Source organism: Acomys russatus, chromosome 19 (assembly GCF_903995435.1).
Source record: "Acomys russatus chromosome 19, mAcoRus1.1, whole genome shotgun sequence".
Classification (NCBI taxonomy): Eukaryota; Metazoa; Chordata; class Mammalia; order Rodentia; family Muridae; genus Acomys; species Acomys russatus.
Genome location: NC_067155.1, coordinates 36,140,213 through 36,158,977, shown reverse-complemented (window position 1 = coordinate 36,158,977; position 18,765 = coordinate 36,140,213). Strand labels below are relative to the sequence as shown.

Sequence of the window (18,765 nt, the reverse complement as noted above, 5' to 3'; positions counted from 1 at the left end):
GCTGGGGTGTGGCTCAGTGGTAGAGCCCCTGCCTAGAATCCCCCAGTGAGGGGCTGGGGTGTGGCTCAGTGGTAGAGCCCCTGCCTAGAATCCCCCAGTGAGGGGCTGGGGTGTGGCTCAGTGGTAGAGCGCCTGCCTAGAATCCCCCAGTGAGGGGCTGAGGTGTGACTCAGGGATAGGGTTTTACTCAGCCTGCATCAGGACACAGGTTTCATCTATAGCACTGAAAGAAAGAAAAGCTGAAGTAGCTACGCCTTGAAGCATAATCAGAGGTTACTGTGAGACAGCGGGGCTCCTGGCTCCAGCTTGGGGTGCTGCGTTTTTGTGCAGGTCTGGGGCAGAGCAAGGAGTCTAAGGAGGTGGTGTGATTGGCAGCCAGAAACAATAATAGGTTGGTGAGATGTGCGAGGAGTCAGGTGCTTAACAGCCTGCGGGGGGGGGGGGGGCCTCTATGGCTACGCACCTCCTCCCCTCGGGGAGCAGACTATGGGAAGAGGCGGGGGGGGGGGGGGGGGGGCCAGTGGCAAGCAGCACTGGGCCCTCCTGTGATCTGTGTTCTGTGTTCCTGCCTGAGTTGACCACTGTGCACTGAGCTGCAAAATGAAGTCCAGAGCTGCCTGTTGCCAGTGCCAAGCACTCACATGCCAGTCTCCACTCCTAGGGAGGGAGGACCCTGGCGCACAGTGACAACCACAGCTTCCAACAGCTCTGCCGGTCTACCCGGCCGCCCGCCTCCAGTTACAATTTGCTGTGGCCGGCTCGCATGCTGGCTCCTGACTGTTAGATGTGTACCTTACAGCCATGTTAATAATCTAGAAAACAGGGTCTGGGAGACACTGGCCTGGGCAGCCCCTAGGTGCACACAGGGAGGAGGGTCTGGGTGGCTCTCTGGAGGAGCACTCCCCGCCTTGAAAGGTAGAGGCCTATTTACATGTCCCTTGCTTCTGAGGGATCAAAGCAGAGCTGGGGGTCCCATGGGAGCATACCTCTGTGAGGGGAGAAAGACACCTCCTTGCTCAGTCCTGGGATGGGGGGATTGCTCAGTGGGTAGAGCACTTACCACACAAGCATGGGGATCTGACTTTGAATCCCTAACACCCATGTGGGAAACTGAGGTGGCATATGTCTGTGGGCTTGATGGCCGGCTAGCCTGGTTGAATGTTTAAGCTCCACGTTCAGTGAGAGACTCTTTTTCCAAAAGTAAGATGGAGAGGGTTAGATTTAATGTCAGCCTCTGGAGTGTACACACACACACACACACACACACACACACACACACATGCACGCACGCACACATGCATGCAGATGTCACACATGCACACCTGCAGGCAGATGCCAAACATTGCACATGCATGTATACACACACGCGCACAAATACCGCACACGCACACACATGCACATGCATGCACACACACGAATGCATGCACACATGCACATGCCACACAATGCACACAACATGCAGATACCACACATGCATGCACACATGCCCATGGTACACACACATGCATGCATACACATGCATGCAGATGCTACAAATGCACACACTCATACACATGCCATACCTGCACACACACACACACACACACACAGAGACACGTGCACGCATGCACTAGTGCATGCACACCTCTTCTGACTTGATTCGCAGAATGCTGCCATCTAGTGTAGATGGGCTCTGATTCAAGTTTATAGGAAATCTGTCTCTTGTCTGAGAGACAGCCACGTGTGTTGAGAACAGTGACCATGGAGCCTCGTATGTCCTCCACAGGCTTTCGCTCACCTTGCTGAGAAGTTCCAGAACAGGCAGGATTGAGTCACACAGTCTCTCAGTCCAGTCACCAATCTCCTGGGAGCCCTGAGCAGCTGCTCTATCAGCCTGAGGGAAGGTTCTAGAAGAAACCGTGGCTGTCCCCTGGGAGATTCATGGCTCTGAAAAGGAACCTGAAGGAGTGGCCAGAAGCCAGACGCGCACCATGCTGCAGTGCAGACCGCCCCAGGAGTTCAGCTTCGGGCCCCGGGCCCTGAAGGATGCTCTGATCTCCTGTGATCTGGCCCTGAAGCAGCTCTACACCTCAGCCTTCTCCCCAACAGAGCGGCTCTTCCTGTCTGAGGCCTATAACCCTCACCGGACGCTCTTCAGCACACTGCTCATCCACTCAGCCTTTGACTGGCTCCTGAGTCGCCCAGAGGCCCCTGAGGATTTTGAGACCTTCCATGCTTCCCTGCAGCCCCGGAAGCAGAGCCTGCCTAGGAAACACATTTACCTGCAGCCCATAGGTATGAGAGCTAGGCTGGAGCCATCAGGTCCTGGGGATGTGGCTCAGTGGTAGAGCACCTGCCTAGAATCCCTCAGTGAGGGGCTGGGGTGTGGCTCGGTGGTAGAGCACCTGCCTAGAATCCCCCAGTGAGGGGCTGGGGTGTGGCTCAGTGGTAGAGCACCTGCCTAGAATCCCCCAGAGGGGCTGGAGTGTGGCTCAGTGGTAGGGCACCTGCCTAGAATCCCCCATTGAGGGGCTGGGTGTGGCTCAGTGGTAGGGCACCTGCCTAGAATCCCCCAGTGAGAGGCTGGGGTGTGGCTCAGTGGTAGAGCCCCTGCCTAGAATCCCCTAGTGAGGGGCTGGGGTGTGGCTCAGTGGGAGAGCCCCTGCCTAGAATCCCCCAGTGAGTGGCTGGGGTGTATCTCAGTGGGAGAGCACCTGCCTAGAATCCCCCAGTGAGGGGCTGGGGTGTGGCTCAGTAGTAGAGCGCCTGCCTAGAATCCCCCAGTGAGGGGCTGGGGTGTGGCTCAGTGGTAGAGCCCCTGCCTAGAATCCCCCAGTGAGGGGCTGGGGTGTGGCTCAGTGGTATAACACTCGCCTAGAATCTCCTAGTAGGAAACAACCCCAGGCAGAACTGGTTTGATGGAGATGGTTGGGGTCAGCTAGGCACACAGATGGGCAGAGCGGCTTGCCCTTTTAGAATTCCCTCACTCTGCCTGTTCCGGCTCTTGAGGTGTTTGCTCATGGTCCTGGTAGGCCCTGTGGTGGGTACTCAGGGGTGTCTGGGTGCTGAGGGCAGGGAATACTCATTTTACTGGCTGGGAAGCTGAGGTTGGAGATGATGCTGGTTTGCCTGGACGAGGTGAGATTTGAAGGCAAATCTACTCTTAGAAGATTGTTGAATTAAGATTTCTCTTTCTTTCTTTCTTTCTTTTTTGTTTTTTGATACAGGGTTTCTCTGTGTAGCCCTGGCCATCCTGGACTCACTTTGTAGACCAGGCTGGCTTCGAACTCACAGCGATCCGCCTGCCTCTGCCTCCCGAGTGCTGGGATTAAAGGCCTGTGCCACCATGCCCGGCTCTTTCCTTTTTTTTTTTTTTTTTTTTAACTATTTATTTATTTAATGTAATGAGTACTCTCTCTGCATGTGTACTTGCAGGCCAGAAGAGGACATCAAATCACATTATAGATGGTTGTGAGCCACCATGTGGTTGCTGGGAATTGAACTCAGGACCTCTGGAGAGCAGCCAGTGTTCTTAACCGCTGAGTCATCTCTCCTGCACTAAGGTTTTTTTCTATGCCTGCCCTACCTCCCAGATAATGAGAGGGAGACCTGTCGCATTTATTAATAAGCCTTAAAACACTATCTGGACCCATTCTCATCTATTCTAACTGATCTCAGCCATGTGCGCCTGTTACCCGTCCTTCGGTCTCGTCCTTCTGGCGGCTACTCTACCATGGCCACCTCCTCCTCTTGGCCTGGTGATCTTCTCATGGCCCTGCAATCTCTTTTCTCCCCCTCCCCCAACCTGGGACCCACCCCCAACCCTCAACCCCACCCCCCACTGCCCCGCCACCAGACTGGGACCGGAAGTCTTGCCTTATAGCTGGGAGCAAATGTTTACAAAACATTGATACAGGACACTCTATGCCTGCTCTCGGGGGGTACAGGAACCAGCATCTGAACACACATTGTACCAGACCATCTCCCAACAGAAGTCACTGGACTGGGCATGGAGGGAACATGGGGGTCCCCAATGAGTCTTTCAGGTCTTCTCATCAGGAAGAAACTGGAGGTGGTCAGGCAACCAGGGCTGAGAAAATGGCTCAGCCAGATGCTAGGGAGCAAGGAGGGACTAGCTTGGCCCTGTGTTCTCAGTATACCAGTTGGGGGGGTCCCTACCTGGCAGAGGGACACACAGGGCACTCGTGGCTGTTAGCTTCAGAATGGAGGGCAGATGGTACCGAGTGTCCAAGACATTGACGTATCCTGCTGTAACCTGCCCCTTAGAATGGCACCTCAGGGGCCAGCTTCGTTTTTTCTCCGCGTTTTTCATTGCTGCTTAGGACCAGCTCCCCACAGCCTGCAGACTGCTCATGCCTGATTTACAGCCACTGTTTCTTTTCCCCTCCCTCCTGCCTATCCTTCTCCCCTCTCTTCCTTCTTTTTCTTTCTTTCTTTCTTTCTTTCTTTCTTTCTTTCTTTCTTTCTTTCTTTCTTTTGAGACAGGGTTTCTCTGTTCTATCCCTGGCTGTCCTAGAACTCATTCTGTAGACCAGGCTGGCCTTGAACTCACAGAGATCCACTTGACTTTACCTCCAAAGTGCTGGGATTAAAAAGATGTATGCCACAACTGCCTGGCCCGCTTTCTTTCTTTCTTTCTTTCTTTCTTTCTTTCTTTCTTTCTTTCTTTCTTTTTAAGACAGGGTTTCTCTGTGTAGCCTTGGCTGTCCTTGTCTCACTTTGTAGACCAGGCTGGCTTCAAACTCACAGCGATCCGCCTGCCTCTGCCTCCGAGGGAATTAAAGGCGTGCGCCACCATGCCCATCCCTCCTGTTTCTTGTTTTTAGTATGTGTATCTGTGTCTGAGTGTGCATTTGTGTATGTGAGTACATGTGGCCTCAGAGGCCAGAGATGTCTGATCCCCTTGGAGCTGGGGCTAGAAGCAGTTGTAGGCTGCCCAATGGTGGGTGATAGGAATTGGACTTGGGCCCTCCTGCAAGAGCCGTGTGTGCTCTCTACTGTTGAACCATCTCTAGCCCTCTTATTATATGTATTTTTATGATATGGGAGGGGGCCTCTCATGTAGTCTGGGCTAGCCCTGAATTCACTATTTAGCCAAAGATGACCTTAAGCTCCCGACCCCCCTGATCCTCCTGCCTCCACCTCTTGAGCACAGTGATTAGAGGTGTGCACCACCATGCCTGCTTTTGCAGTGACAGGGACGGAATCCAGAGTCTTATGCTTGCTTGGTAAGCATTCTACGGACTGAGCCACACCCCTAGCCCTGAGCTGATGCTGCGTTTCTAACCTCTTTGGGGACCCTGCAATCACTTGCTTCTTGTTTCCATCCTCGGTCTGTGCCCTGTCCAACTATGATGAGTTTGTGCCCTCCCTGCCCCAGGTGCCCTGGCTCAAAGCTGTCAGCTGGAGGCCCTCCGCCCTAGCCAGGCAGCCCGTCTCTTGGGCTGGGACCTGTTAGCTTCTACCTATGCCAGCTGCCTTCTTCTGGTCCACTTGGATGCCTTTCCCCATGCAGGACTGTCATCTCTACCCTGTAGGGAAACTGGCCTTTTTCACCCAAGGGGCCAGCATGGGCGGGGCTCGCTGGGCGGGAGCTCCCAGCAGGCTGATGGGCTCCTGTGCCTTTAGATCTGAGTGAGGGGCTGGCAGGATGGCCCCTGCTAGACCACCTTCAAAGCTGCGCAGAGGCTTTCTTCCTGGGCCTTCGTGTCAAGTGCCTGCCCTCCGTGGCCGCTGCCTCCATCCACTGCTCCTCAAGACCCAGTCGAGATACCGAGGGGCTCCAGCTTCACACAGGTGAGTGAGGCAGGCTGCGGGCGGCAGCCTGGGGCGCCACTGTGCAGCAAAAGACCCTTTTGGGTGGAAAACTTGGGAGGAAGGAGGCCTGGAGAGGGAAGGAATGTTTCTGATTGTGTGTGTGTGTGTGTGTGTGTGTGTGTGTGTTTTCAAGTGTGTGCATGTGTGTGCTCACATTCAAGCATGTGCATGTGTTTGTGTGTGTGTATATGTGTATACAGGTGTGTGCATGTGTGCATTAGCACACTTGTGTTTGTGCGTGTGCGCTTGTGTGTGTGTGTGTGTGTGTGCCTGTGCGCACGTGAGTAAACCAGAGGACAACCTTCAATATCAGTCCTCAGGAGCTGCCCACCTTGTTTTATTAAGACAGGATCTCTAACAGGTTTGGACCTTGCCAAGCAGGCAGGTCTGACTGGCCAGTGAATCCCAGAGATCCACTGTCTCTACCTCCCAAGTGCTTGGATTAAAATCACAAACTATCACTATTGACGTATTTACGCAATTAAGGCTTTAAAAGTTGTTCACTTTCATTTATGTGAATGAGTGTTTGCCTGTAAGGATGTGCACCACACGCACACCTGTGAGGATGTGCACCACACGCATGCCTGGCACCTGTCGAGGTCAGAAGAGGGTCTTGGATTCCCTGGACCTGGAGTTTCCAACTGGTGTGAGCTACCATGTGGGTGCTGGGAATTGAGCCTGGGTCCTCTGAAAAGCAGCCAGTGCACTCTCTCTCTGTCTCTGTCTCTGTCTGTGTCTGTGTCTGTCTGTCTGTCTGCCTGTCTATCTCTCTCTCTCTCTCTCTCTCTCTCTCTCTCTCTCTCTCTCTCTCTCTCCTGAGACAGGGTTTCTCTGTGTAGCCCTGGCTGTCCTGGAACTCACTCTGTAGACCAGGCTGGCCTCGAACTCACAGAGATCTGCCTACCTCTGCCTCCCGAGTGCTGAGATTTAAAGGTTTGTGCCACCATTGCTCAGTACAGCTAGTGCTCTTAAATGCTCTATTTTTCTCTATCCCCTCTACTAGCTTAAAAAGTAATAGTTATTTAGGGGTTGGGGACTTAGCTCAGTGGTAGAGCTCTTACCTAGCAACCACAAGGCCCTGGGTTTGGTCCTCAGCTCTGAAAAAAAAAAGACAAAATTAAAAATAAAAGTTATTTTATGTGTGTGTATATGTTTGTGCTTATGGGAGCTGATATGGTTCCCATGCATGCAGGTGCCATAGGTCAAAGGGCACTACGTGCTCTGGAATTGGAGTTACAGGTAGTTGGGAGACTCATGACGGTGCCAGAACTCAGCCACATCTTCCGCGCCTCCCTCTTCTGTAGATTTTAAAGACAGGAGCTCACGTAGCCCAGGCTGGCTTTCACCTTGCGATCCTCCTGCCTCGGCTTCCTTCCTGAGTGAGTGCTGAGATTAAGAGCTCACACCACAATGCCCAAGACGTAATAGGTCTGATCATTCATTCATTGCTTTTTTGAAAAAGCATCTGGCTAGGCGCAGGATCAATTGCTGCTCTCCTGCTCTCTTCAAGGGGGGGTGGGGAGGGCTAAGCCGCGCTAGGCTGTTCACGGGCGAATGGACATTCAGGGTGAATGTCGGCCGCTCTTCTCCTTCTGCCAGTGGTCCCCTCGCCTCTCCATCCCTGGTGCGGAAGGCAGGGGTGCGGTTATCCGGCCTGAGCCCTGTCTCCCCCTACAGTCCCTCATCCCCCACTCCCACTCTGGCACTTCCGGTTGCTGTTCTTGGGGTTCCTGTGACAGGTCCTCACGTGCTGTGCTGCCCTCACGCTGTTGCTCTGCTTGTTTGGCCCTCTTCCCTGAGCCAGCAAAGTGTGAAAACAAACAGAAGTAAAGGAAGGGGAAAGAAAAAAGAAGGGAAGGAAGGAAGGAAGAAATAAAATAAAAGTGAAAAACCTTCCTAGGAGACTCTTGGTCCTGGAGTACTTTTCCTTCAGAGGGACTTTCTTTTCCCCCTGCACAGCCATGTACTACAAAGGCATGATTTTTTTTCTGGGCTGTTCTGTGACCGTTGGGGGCAGTCTGCATCCTGTGTTGGGTGTAGAACCCTAAGGCAGCAGGCAGATCTGACAGTCTGTTTCCTGTCTTGAGGAACAGCTCAGCTTCATCTCACTGTGGCTGGTCTTCTCCTGGCGCTGCTTTCTCAGCAGGTTCAGGTGAGTTCACTGAAGTCAGCTAAGGTAGTGTAGGGCTCATAACCTACTTACTTCAGAGGCTAAGGCTGGAGGGTTTAAAGCTTTAGGTTGCCTGGGCTACAGAGTGAGTTTGAGATCAGCTTAGGCTACATAGTAAGACCTTGTTTTAAAAAATATAAAGAGGGAAAAACAAAACAAAACAAAACCAAAACAAATATAAAGAGGGCTGGAGTGTGGGTCAGTGGTAGAGCCCCTGCCTAGAATCCCCCAGTGAGGGGCTGGGGTGTGGCTCAGTGGTAAAGCACCTGCCTAGAATCTCCCAGTGAGAGGCTGGGGCGTGGCTCAGTGGTAGAGCCCCTGCCTAGAATACCCCAGTGAGGGGCTGGGGCGTGGCTCAGTGGGAGAGCCCCTGCCTAGAATCCCCCAGTGAGGGGCTGGGGTGTGGCTCAGTGATAGAGCCCCTGCCTAGAATCCCCCAGTGAGGGGCTGGGGTGTGGCTCAGTGGTAGAGCACCTGCCTAGCATCCCCCAGTGAGGGGCTGGGCTGTGGCTCAGTGGTAGAGCACCTGCCTAGCATCCCCCAGTGAGGGGCTGGGTGTGGCTCAGTGGTAGAACACCTTTTCTTTCTAGCCTGCATTCTGCTTGTTCCTCCCTCCCTGTACTGGGTGACGGTTATGGAGCGGCTCCTCTTTGTGCCTCTTTAGCAGTGACTGGTAGACCCGGACACAGCTGCTTCCCTGTCTTGTGTGCTTCTCCACCTTGGTCTTCATGGAGGTGCTTGCAGCTCCATGTCTGCCCTGCCCACAGCAGGCTAACTCTTGGGCAGCTCTTTTCTCTCTAGTGTCCTTCCCCGTCCCCCTTTGCAGTCATTCTCCTGGCTTTCCTGGGCCTCACTGACCGCCTGGGTCTCCCCATCCTCCCTCCTGCTGCCCTCAGAGGTTCAGACTCCCTGCTCTGACCTTGACTGTCTGGACAAGGCAGAGCCATGGTCCTCCTCGCCTGTAGTCACAGCAGCTGTGTGGCCCCTCTAGTTGTTTGACGTAGAGTGTTCCCAGGGCCTAGGGACCTGGATGTGGGTGTTTTTTAGTTTAGCTGCCCGTTCCCTCCTGGGCTCTTGTTGCAGTGTGTGTGAGTGTGCGAATGTGAGCATGTGTGTGTATGTGTGTGAGCGTGCGAATGTGAGCATGTGTGTGTATGTGAATGTGTGTGTATGTATCTGTATGTGTGTGTGTGTGTATGTATCTGTATGTGTGTGTGTGTGTGTGTGTGTGTGTGTGTGTGTGTGTGTGTAGGCCAGAGGTCAATACCTCAATTAGGTCTTTCTCAGTCACCTTGTTTTCTTGAGACAGGTCCCTCACTTCCACGGGACTCACTAATTTGGCCAGGCAGGCTGGCCAGGGAGCCCCAGGGGTCCACCTGTCTCTGCCTTCCCAGTGCTGGGATTATAAGCCACCGGGACTGGCTTTCTTATATGGGTCCTGGGGACCGGACTCAGGCTCCATGTTTGCACAGCATGCACTTTACTTGCTGAGCCATCTCCTCAGCCCCTGACCGCCCCTTGAGCCCCCCTCCCCACATGGAAGATGACAGCCTTGCTGTGTCTGTTTCAGCTATCATCACCCAGGAGACAGAGACCCAGGAAATGACTAGCCCTGGTCATCCATGGCCTGACTCTCAGGCCAGGCCCATGGTCCTTGGTCATCATATAGCTGTTCTGGGTTCTGGGTCTCACCACGGATGTGCTTTGTGTGCATCCAGCTTTGAGGGGGTGTGGTCCCAAACCAAGAGCCAGAGTAGGAGGCTGGTTCGCCCACCCTGACCCCAAGCGTTCCTCCCGCAGATGGCATCCTGTCTTTCTTGAAGAACAACAAGCCGGGGGACGCACTGTGTGTGCTGGGCCTCACGTTGGCTGACCTGTACCCCCACGATGCTTGGACTTTCACCTTTGGTAGGATCCTTCCAGGGCACGGTGAGCTGAGGTCTTAGCAACTGTAGCCTAGGAGGCAGAGTAGTGCGGTCCCCCACCCACCAGTGCAGGGCATGGCTTATACATTCTCTCCCAGAGGGGTGATGTGTGTGCAAGAATTTGGGCCTGGGCAAGGGACTGGTCTGAGAGTTGACTGCACACGGCAGGGCCAGGGGACCTGTTCCTCTTCCAACTGCCCTGGGCTGCAGAAAATACTGGGGTGGTTTGAACCTTGGGTCCCTGAGCTACAGCTGTCCCTTGGACCACTTCTTCTGGCCTCTCCCCAGAAGTGGGTGTGTGCAGCTTCGCTCGCTTCTCTGGGGAGTTCCTGCAGGCCAGGCCCGGTGTTCCCGATCCAGCTGTGCTGGAGGCAGCGGCAGATGGCCCTGAGACTCTGCCACACCAGGGAGCCCAGTCCCTGTGCTTCAGCGCCCTGGGCATGGTTCAGTGTTGCAAGGTGAGCACGGGGCACAGGGAGGATGAGAGATGTGAGTCCCCCGTACAGACAGTGGTAGAGGGAGGATGGCCTCCATCTTCACAGAATGAGTAAGCCAAGGCTCAAAGACATGACCCTCCCAGCAGGGTTCTGGGCTCTGGCTGACTTCTGAGCCTCTGCGTGCTGTGTGGGCTTCTTGGAGCCATTAGGGAGAATGAGGTGACAGGGATGTCTCTACCATTGCCCCATTGCCCAAGGACCTTTCACAACCACGGTGTTGGACTTTTAGGGTTGTCCGGCAGGCTTGGGGATCCCGGGTGGGGGTTACTGGGTCCTGAGACTGTGAGGCAAGGCCACCACGGTGCCATTTTCCTTCAGGTCACCTGCCATGAGCTTTGCCACCTCCTGGGCCTGGGGAGCTGTCGCTGGCTCCGCTGCCTCCTGCAGGGGGCGCTTAGCCTTGATGAGGTGCTCCGGAAGCCCCTGGACCTCTGTCCCATCTGCCTACGGAAACTGCAACACCTCCTGGGCTTCAGGCTCCTGGAGAGGTACAAGGTGAGTGTGTGGGGCACAGGGCAGCCACACCGAGGTGGTGGGAGCCTCGCTTGCCTGAGGGGATGTTGCCCTCTGCTGTCAGGATTCAGTATTGCTGCAGCCAAACGCCAATCTTTATCCCTGTGGAAGACTTGCCTGCAAACTACTTGCCTTGCCTGAAAATACTTGGCTCAGGGAAAGCAGGCACACCACGCTGCTTTTTTTCTTCCTTCCTTCCTTCCTTCCTTCCTTTCTTCCTTCCTTCCTTCCTTCCTTCCTTCCTTCCTTCCTTCCTTCCTTCCTTTCCTTCTTTCTTTCAATCCACCTTTGGTTGGAATCAAGTTAAAGTTTTCAGTGCAGGGAGGAGCTATTCTTGTCTGTATAAAAATTAGTATCCAGGCCCAACTTATTCTGTGTGGGAAGCCTCTCCCCCCCACCCAGGGTTTGTTTTTGTTTGTTTGTTTTTAATTTAATTTTGCAATGGTGGCACACACCTTTAATCCCAGCATTCACGGAGGCAGAGGCAGGTGGAGCTCTGAGTTCGAGGCCAGCCTGGTCTACAGAGTGAGTTCCAGGACAGCCAGGGCTACATAATGAGATCCTGTCTTGGAAAAAAAGAAAAAGAAAAAAGATATTTTCGTTTTTATTGTATGGGTGTTTTGCCTACATGTATGTCTGTGCACCATGTGTGTGCCTGGTGCCCATGTAGGCCAGAAGAGGGTGTCAGATCCCTTGAGACTGGAGTGACAGATGGTTGTCAGCTACCACATAGATGCTGAGAATCAAACCTGGGTCCTTTGGAAGAACAGCTAGTGCTCTTAACTGGCGAGCCATCTCTCCAGCTTCCCCAGGTTTTGTTTTTTGTTTTGTTTTTGTTTTTTTGTTTTCTTTTTTCAAGACAGGGTTTCTCTGTGTAGCCTTGGCTGTCCTGGACTCACTTTTTAGACCAGGCTGGCCTCGAACTCACAGCAATCCACTTGCCTCTGCCTCCCAAGTGCTGGGATTAAAGGTGTGCAGCACTACGCCTGACTGCTCTCCCCCCACCCCAAGTTTATGAAGTCCAGCAGCTCCCTGGTTAAACACAGCAACCTCAGCTTATGGTTATTCCCACAGAGGCTTCACTCTTGGACCCGGGTGGTGGTGGAGCTGTGGTCTGGTCAAGAGGCTGGGGAGCCATCTGTGTCGGAGGACACCCTGCCCTTCAGTGCTGACTCAGGCATGGGCTGTGAGAGTGACACGGAGCCTGTCACCAGCCCATCAGAGCCTGTCACGCCCGATGCATGGAGTCACGCCTTCCCCGATGGGCCTGAAGCAGAGTCTGAGGATGGACCGAGCTCTCTGGTGGCCTCGGAAGTGTTGCTGAAACTTGGAGGTTCCGTGCAGGCCATCGAGGAGTATGCACAGTGGCTAGATGCATGCATCCATGCCCTGGAGAGGGAGGTGGCTGAAGACGAGCTAGTCCAGGTGGATGCAGCCGTGGATGCCCTGGCCCGGTGGGAGATGTTCACAGGGCAGCTCCCGGTGACCAGGCAGCACGTGCCCTGCAGCAAGGATAACGTGGGGCTGCGCAGGGTCCTGGGGGACAAGCTCTTTTCCCTGAGGCAGAGACTGAGCTCTCGAAGATTTGCCAAGGCCAGTTCTTCCCCCTGCCGCCGGGGGGCGGAGAACTAAGGCAGTAAGATGGACCATCTAATGCAGAGGTTAGCTCCTGGCATTTTTTTTTTTTTTTTTTTTTCTTAAACTGAAGATACCAACCGGCCATGGGTGTCCAGTGACTGAGGGTACTCTGGCGTCTGCAGGGTTAAAACAGCAGTTCCCCAGAAGCTGAAGAAATGCTCCTTGGGTGCTTGACCACAGGGTCCCCATGTTGTGTGGCCTGCAGCCATAGCTGAGAGGCAGGAGGTATGTGTGTGTGTGTGTGTACGCATATGAATGCAGCTGCCCACACAGGCCAGAAGAGGGCACAGGAACCTCTGGCTGCCGTTACAGGAAGTCCTGAGCCACCCGAAGTGTGTGCTTGCAATTGAACTCAGGTCCTCGTAAGTGCGGAGCACACCTTTAATATTTGAGCCATCTCTCCAGTGCCGTTTCATTTTGACCTCGTGTCACTCACAGAGGGGTCTTTTCTGCGGGTAGGCTTTCTGCTCATCAGGGCAGGCACAAGTCTTTGAGAGCTTCTGAAGAAATCGGTGCCCCATGAGGTCACCCATTTCTTCTGACAGAAGTCGGGTGATAGGGTGCAGGTTCATGAGGTTGGCCGTGGAGGGCAGAGGCTATTTCTCCAATCCCAAGGCTGTTGCCCGTACTGTGACTACCATTTAGGCCAGCGTGGTGGTGGGGGTTTAGCTCATCCGTCTTCGATGATGTTTTTTCCTGTGTCCGTCTATACAAACTCCTGGCAGAGGGTGTTAACAGTATCTATCCACAGCTGTGCTGTTTTCCTCTTTGTTTCTGCATCACGTATTGTTGAAGCTCTTACACACACACACACACACACACACACACACACACACACACACACACACACACACGATGTTTTCCTGAAGTGACCGTCATTGTTCTCAAATGTCCCAGCTGCTTAGCAATGCCAGTCTCACAGTCCTGAGGAGGGAGGAGGCAGGCTCTTGGCTCTTTCCATTGTGGACAAAGGCAAGTAGAGGGGACAATGTGCATCTTGTAGGTGAGTGGCTATGTTAGTTTTTTTTTTTTGTTTTGTTTTTGTTTTTGTTTTTGTTTTTTGAGACAGGGTTTCTCCGTGTAGCCTTGGCTATCCTGGACTTGCTTTATAGACCAGGCTGGCCTTGAACTCACAGCGATCCTCCTGCCTCTGCCTCCCGAGTGCTGGGATCGCAGTTTGTTTTGTTTTGTTTTTTTCCTTTTCATTGCTGTGACAAAACACTGGAGCAAATCAACCTTAAAAAGGGAAGGTTTGTCTTGGCTCGTGGCAGCTGAGGTCTCATGGGTGGTGGGTGTTCTGGCTCCATGGCTTTTAGGCTGTAGTGAACGTCACGGTGTGGGAAGTGCGTGTGAAGCAGTGATACCCGCTCACCTCACACAGGCCAGGAAGCCAAGTGGAAGGTGCAGTGAACTATCTACCCTCGATGGGAACATTCCTGCTCATCGCTTCCAGCCAGGCTCCGCCTCCAAGACACGTCAGTACTCCCCCCTCTTTTTATTTTTATTTTTTTGGCTTGTTTATTTGTTTTCCTTTTTGAGATAAGGTCTCACATAGCCCAAGTTGGTCTGTAATTCACTATGTAGCCAAGGAAAACCTTGAGTTTCTGGTCCTCCTGCCTCTTCAGCATCCTACTGCAGTGTCCCCCATGTGCCCTGTGATGCCAGGACACCCAGAATGCACTTCCTTCCCCTTTCTGGCTTTATTGGGAGAAGACCTGAGCCTGGACCATGCCCACGGATGCCTCTGCAGCCACCATGATGCCCTCTCTTCTATCCAGAGCCCAAGCTCCCATCAGAGGAGAAGGCAGGCCAGCATTCTGTCTCTGTTGGGGATGGAAGATCGAGTTTCACCCCATGGCCAGGGCATGAACAGGGAGAGGCTGCTGTCCTGCGAGTGCTATCCCCTGGGACACAGACCTTTGTGGGCAGGGAGACCCTCCAACATACTTAAAGACACAGACATGTAGTGGGTTAGCTGGGGAGCTCAGGGCAGGGGGGGAGCTAAAGTCCAAATTTCCATCCCACTGAGGCTGAAGGGGATGCCATGGCATCCCAGGGATATGTCCACAAACAGAAGGTCTGTGAGCAGCACCAAGGTGAACCACTCTGTGGCTCCAGCAGGCTGAGACAGCCCGGTTTTGGAGGGCCAGGCAGCTGTGCCCAAGATGGCCTGGAAGGACAGGGCTGGGAAAGGAACACATTTGTATCTCTGTGTATACCTGTGTGTGCAGGCCTGAGTTCCACCTTTCAGGGTCTCTCTACATACCCTTGGCTCTCTTGGGACTCACAATGTAGACCAGTCTGGTCTCGAATTCACAGAGATCCAGCTGCCTCTGTTTCTCCAGTGTTGAAATTAAAGGAGTGTGCTAGCTACCATTCCTGGCCCACCTTTCTATTTTAAAAGTAATTAAAAAAAAAAATCCTTTAAGAGCCGGGCAGTGGTGGTGCACGCCTTTAATCCCAGCACTCGGCAGGCAGAGGCAGGCGGATCGCTGTGAGTTCGAGGCCAGCCTGGTTTACAAAGTGAGTCCAGGACATCCAGGGCTACACAGAGAAACTCTGTCTCAAAAAACCAAAAAAAAAAAAAAAAAAAAAAAAAAATCCTTTAAGAGTGCCCATTGTGATATTTGGAGACAGGGTCTCTCACTAGCAATGTAGGCTAGACTGGCTGGCTAGTGCATTCTTGGGGAGCTGCCTGTTTCCACTTCTCTAAAGCTGGGGTGACAAGTCTGTGCCACCATGCCCAGTTTCCCCGCCCCCCAACCCCTCAAGACAGGGTAACCCTGGCTGTCCTAGAACTTGCCATGTAGAGCGGGCTGGCTTCAGACTCACAGAGAGCTGCCAGCCTCTGTTTCCTGGGTGCTGGGTTAAAGGTGTGTGCTACCACTGCCCTGGCAAGATTTACTTATTTTATGCGTATGTGTACTTTGCTACATGCACAGGTACCATGCTATCCATGTTACATGCATGCCCGGTGCCATGGATCCCCTGGAACTGGGGTTACAGACAGTTGTGAGCTTCCATGTAGGTGTTGGCAAGTGTCCTCTAGACGAACAGCCAGTGCTTTTAATCTGCCGAGCCATCTCTCCAGTCCCTACCCCCAGCTTTTTTACTTGGGTTCTAGGGATCACATTTGGGTCTCAATCACCTTTACTGGCTGAGATGGTATCGATCTATCCCCTTGCTGAATTAGAACTTGCCATCTTGCTCAGCCTCCCATGAGCAGGAACTGTAGGTCTCCAATACCACATGCTGCCTGAGCCTCTAAATGCAGGAGAATATGTTACGTCCACTAGCTCACTTCTCTTACGAGAATCTTGTGTGTGTGTGTGTGTGTGTGTGTGTGTGTGTGTGTGTGTGTGTGTGTGTGTGATGCAGGTGACTGAAGGGACGCACACTCCATGGCACGTGTGTGGATTTCAGAAGACAAACCTTGGAAGTCAGTTTACTTGGAAGTCAGTCGGGGATTGAACTCAGGTAGTCAGGCCTGTGTGGCAATCGCTTTCACCTGTACGGCCATCTTGCCAGCCCAGCCTCACTTCTGAAAGCCAGTGTGCGCCGCACACACTCCATCCATCTCCTGTTTCATGACTGCAGAAGCCGAGGAGGTAACCCCGTGAGGTGCGGCAACACGGAGCTGAGTGAAATGCAGGCTGTTTGCCCTGAACCGGTGCTCCCTCCCCACCTCGCTCACTATGCTTTATGTCGGGAAAATAGGCAGAATAAGGAGATGCACAGATGGCTGGGGACTTGTACCAGACTCGGCTCTGCTGAAGTTTCTGGAAGATTCCATACACTTCCCTTTCCACAGGGTGGGAAGCTGGAGGCACACTCGGGTGAAAACATTTAAGCAGAACAAAATCAAGGCAATGAGAGGGCTCAGTGGGTAACAGTGCTTTCTGTGTGAGCTTGACAACCCAAGTTTGATCCTTTAAGCCCACATAAATATGGAAAAAGAAAATCTACTCTGCAAAACTGCCCTCTGACCTCCACACACATGCAGTGGCACACTTGCACACGCATGCAATAATAAATTAATACTAATAAAACAAAGACCCCTGTGGGAATCACTCCCTCTGCAGCCTAAAGCAGGGGGCTTGTAGCCTGCCAGCTATCACAGGGAACGCGGCATGCCGGGTGGGGCTGAACCCACAGTGACCCCAGATGTTTCTTGGAAATTGCCTTTTTAAAACAAGCCTCTTGACTTAAAACTTGTTTTCATTTGCCTCTTACCCAAGAAGCCGAGCTCAAAAATAAACCTGAGTTATTTTGGGCTGTAGCCGGCGAAGAGAGGTGATGCTGGGGAACACTGAGCTAGGGAAGGGCGGCCACCCGCCGTCCACACTGGTCCTTGGTGTTTCTTGTAGCAGATTTCAAAGGCTGGGTTCTTGGGCCTGGGATGTAGCTCAGTTGGCAGAGTGCTTGCCTAGCACTCAGGAGGGCCTGGGTTCCATTTTCAGTGCTGGGGTTCTATAAACCAGGCCTAGTGATACCCAGCTATAATCCCAGCTCTCAGGAGATGGAGGCAAGAGGACCAGCAGCAGTTCAAGGTCATCCTCAGCTATACAGTAACGGAAAACTAGAGGCCTGTCTGTGGGACTCACGAGACCCTGTTTACTCAAGTATGAGGACCTGAGTTCAAATCCCTGCGAGCCCACATAAAAAGCCCTGCATGGTCAGTTATAACTGTAAGCCCAGCTCCTGGCTCAGTAGAGACCCTATCTCCCAACAGAGTGCCCACAGGCCAACTTCATCTAGACAGTCCCTTGAGACTCTAAGTGACTTGAGATTTGGGCAGTTGACAGTTAAAACTAACCATCACCACACCAAGGACTGAGTAAAAAGGAGCAAGTTGCTGTGAAGTGAGCAACTCCTTTGGTATTTAGTTGGGGGGCATATGTCCATTTGTCTGAGCAGAGGCCAGAGGATGGACATGGCAGGCTTTCTCACTAGGAGCTACACTGAGGGGCCAGAAAGCACTGGTGACTCATGTCTTTGTCTTCCACAGTGCTGGGGTTACAGAAGCATGTGACTGTAACCTTAGCACTGTGGGATGCACAGCTGACATTTTATGTGGGTGCTGAGGATTTGAACTTGGGTCCTAACCTTTGAGCCATGTCTCTGGCCTTTAGGTGTGTTATTGTTGAGGTAGGGTCTCATGCACCCCAGGCTGGATTTGAGTGTGTAATCAGCAGTAGATGGCCTTCAACTTCTGCTCCTTTGGCCTCTACCTCCTGTAGTGGATGTACACATTTTTGTTTTGATCCCAAGTGTGGGATATGTAATGGATGTAAACATGTTTTTGTTGTGATCCCAACTGTGGGAAGGGGAACAGACTTGTGAGAGATCAGGTGATCTTTATTCAGTAGAAGGCAAATCACCTCATGTGAGGGCTTGTTTTTTTGCCAGCTGAAACACATCTTAGTACAGACTCTGAGAGGAGATTATATATATAAGCCCGAAACAGGAGGCGGGGCTTTCTGAGTCTTGGTATTGTTTGCGTGTTGATTGCTCCACTTTGAGACGCTCCTCAAGAGAACCACACCAAAGAACGCTTCGGGGCTTTGGGTTCCCGCTGCTGTTCCAGGTTCCAGCAGCAACACTGGGTGAGTTGCTGGTCTGCTGAAATCCTGCTGGCTACACCAGGGGAATCGCTCCCAGGATCTGAGTCCAAAAAGGTCTGCTTCTCCTGTTCCCATTAGCAGGGTTGGAAGGGAGGTATAAGCATTAAAGAACCTCAAATAAAGTAGGTTTGGAAAAGGTTGAAGCCTACAGGTGGCACCCAGTGTGCTTTGGGCATAATGGGTAACTTAACTTTTAATGTTGTGGAGGCTGATGCAGGGTTTGAAGATACACAGATGCTTTTTTAAAGGGTGTCAGCAAAACAGCAGCTGCTGTTGCAAAGTTCTTTCCTGCTTTATACCCAGAGGGAATTTTTTGTTTTTTGTCTTTTAACTGTATTACGTTAAAAAAAAAAGATTTATTTATTTTGTGTACAGATTTCGTTATAGATGGTTGTGAGCCACCATGTAGTTGCTGGGAATTGAACTCATGACCTTTGGAAGAGCAGTCAGTGCTCTTAACCTCTGAGCCATCTCTCCAGCCCTGTATTACATTTTTAAAAAGATTGGAAGAAAGCTGGATAAGAGATGAAAACTGGAAGGGTCAGTAAATTCTATCCTTCTGGAAAGGATTGCAGAGTTGG

General features: G+C 52.5%; 1 protein-coding gene across 1 annotated transcript; it reads left to right on the top strand.

Moving 5' to 3' along the window:
• The first annotated feature begins 1,768 nt into the window (after window positions 1-1,768).
• Amz1 (archaelysin family metallopeptidase 1) lies at window positions 1,769-12,605 on the top strand. The gene is made up of 6 exons (XM_051161165.1): window positions 1,769-2,274; window positions 5,629-5,796; window positions 9,788-9,916; window positions 10,201-10,370; window positions 10,728-10,904; window positions 11,997-12,605. The coding sequence occupies exons 1-6, from the start codon at window positions 1,971-1,973 to the stop codon at window positions 12,552-12,554; spliced, it is 1,506 nt and encodes a 501-aa protein (XP_051017122.1). The 5' UTR covers window positions 1,769-1,970; the 3' UTR covers window positions 12,555-12,605.
• The last annotated feature ends 6,160 nt before the right edge of the window (window positions 12,606-18,765 follow it).

Bases quoted from the DNA above. Each gene is read 5' to 3' on its own strand.
- Amz1 (XM_051161165.1), top strand. From the start codon at position 1,971: ATGCTGCAGTGCAGACCGCCCCAGGAGTTCAGCTTCGGGCCCCGGGCC. The intron at 5,797-9,787 runs GTGAGTGAGGCA...TTCCTCCCGCAG, and splicing joins GGGGCTCCAGCTTCACACAG to ATGGCATCCTGTCTTTCTTG. The intron at 9,917-10,200 runs GTGAGCTGAGGT...GCCTCTCCCCAG, and splicing joins TAGGATCCTTCCAGGGCACG to AAGTGGGTGTGTGCAGCTTC.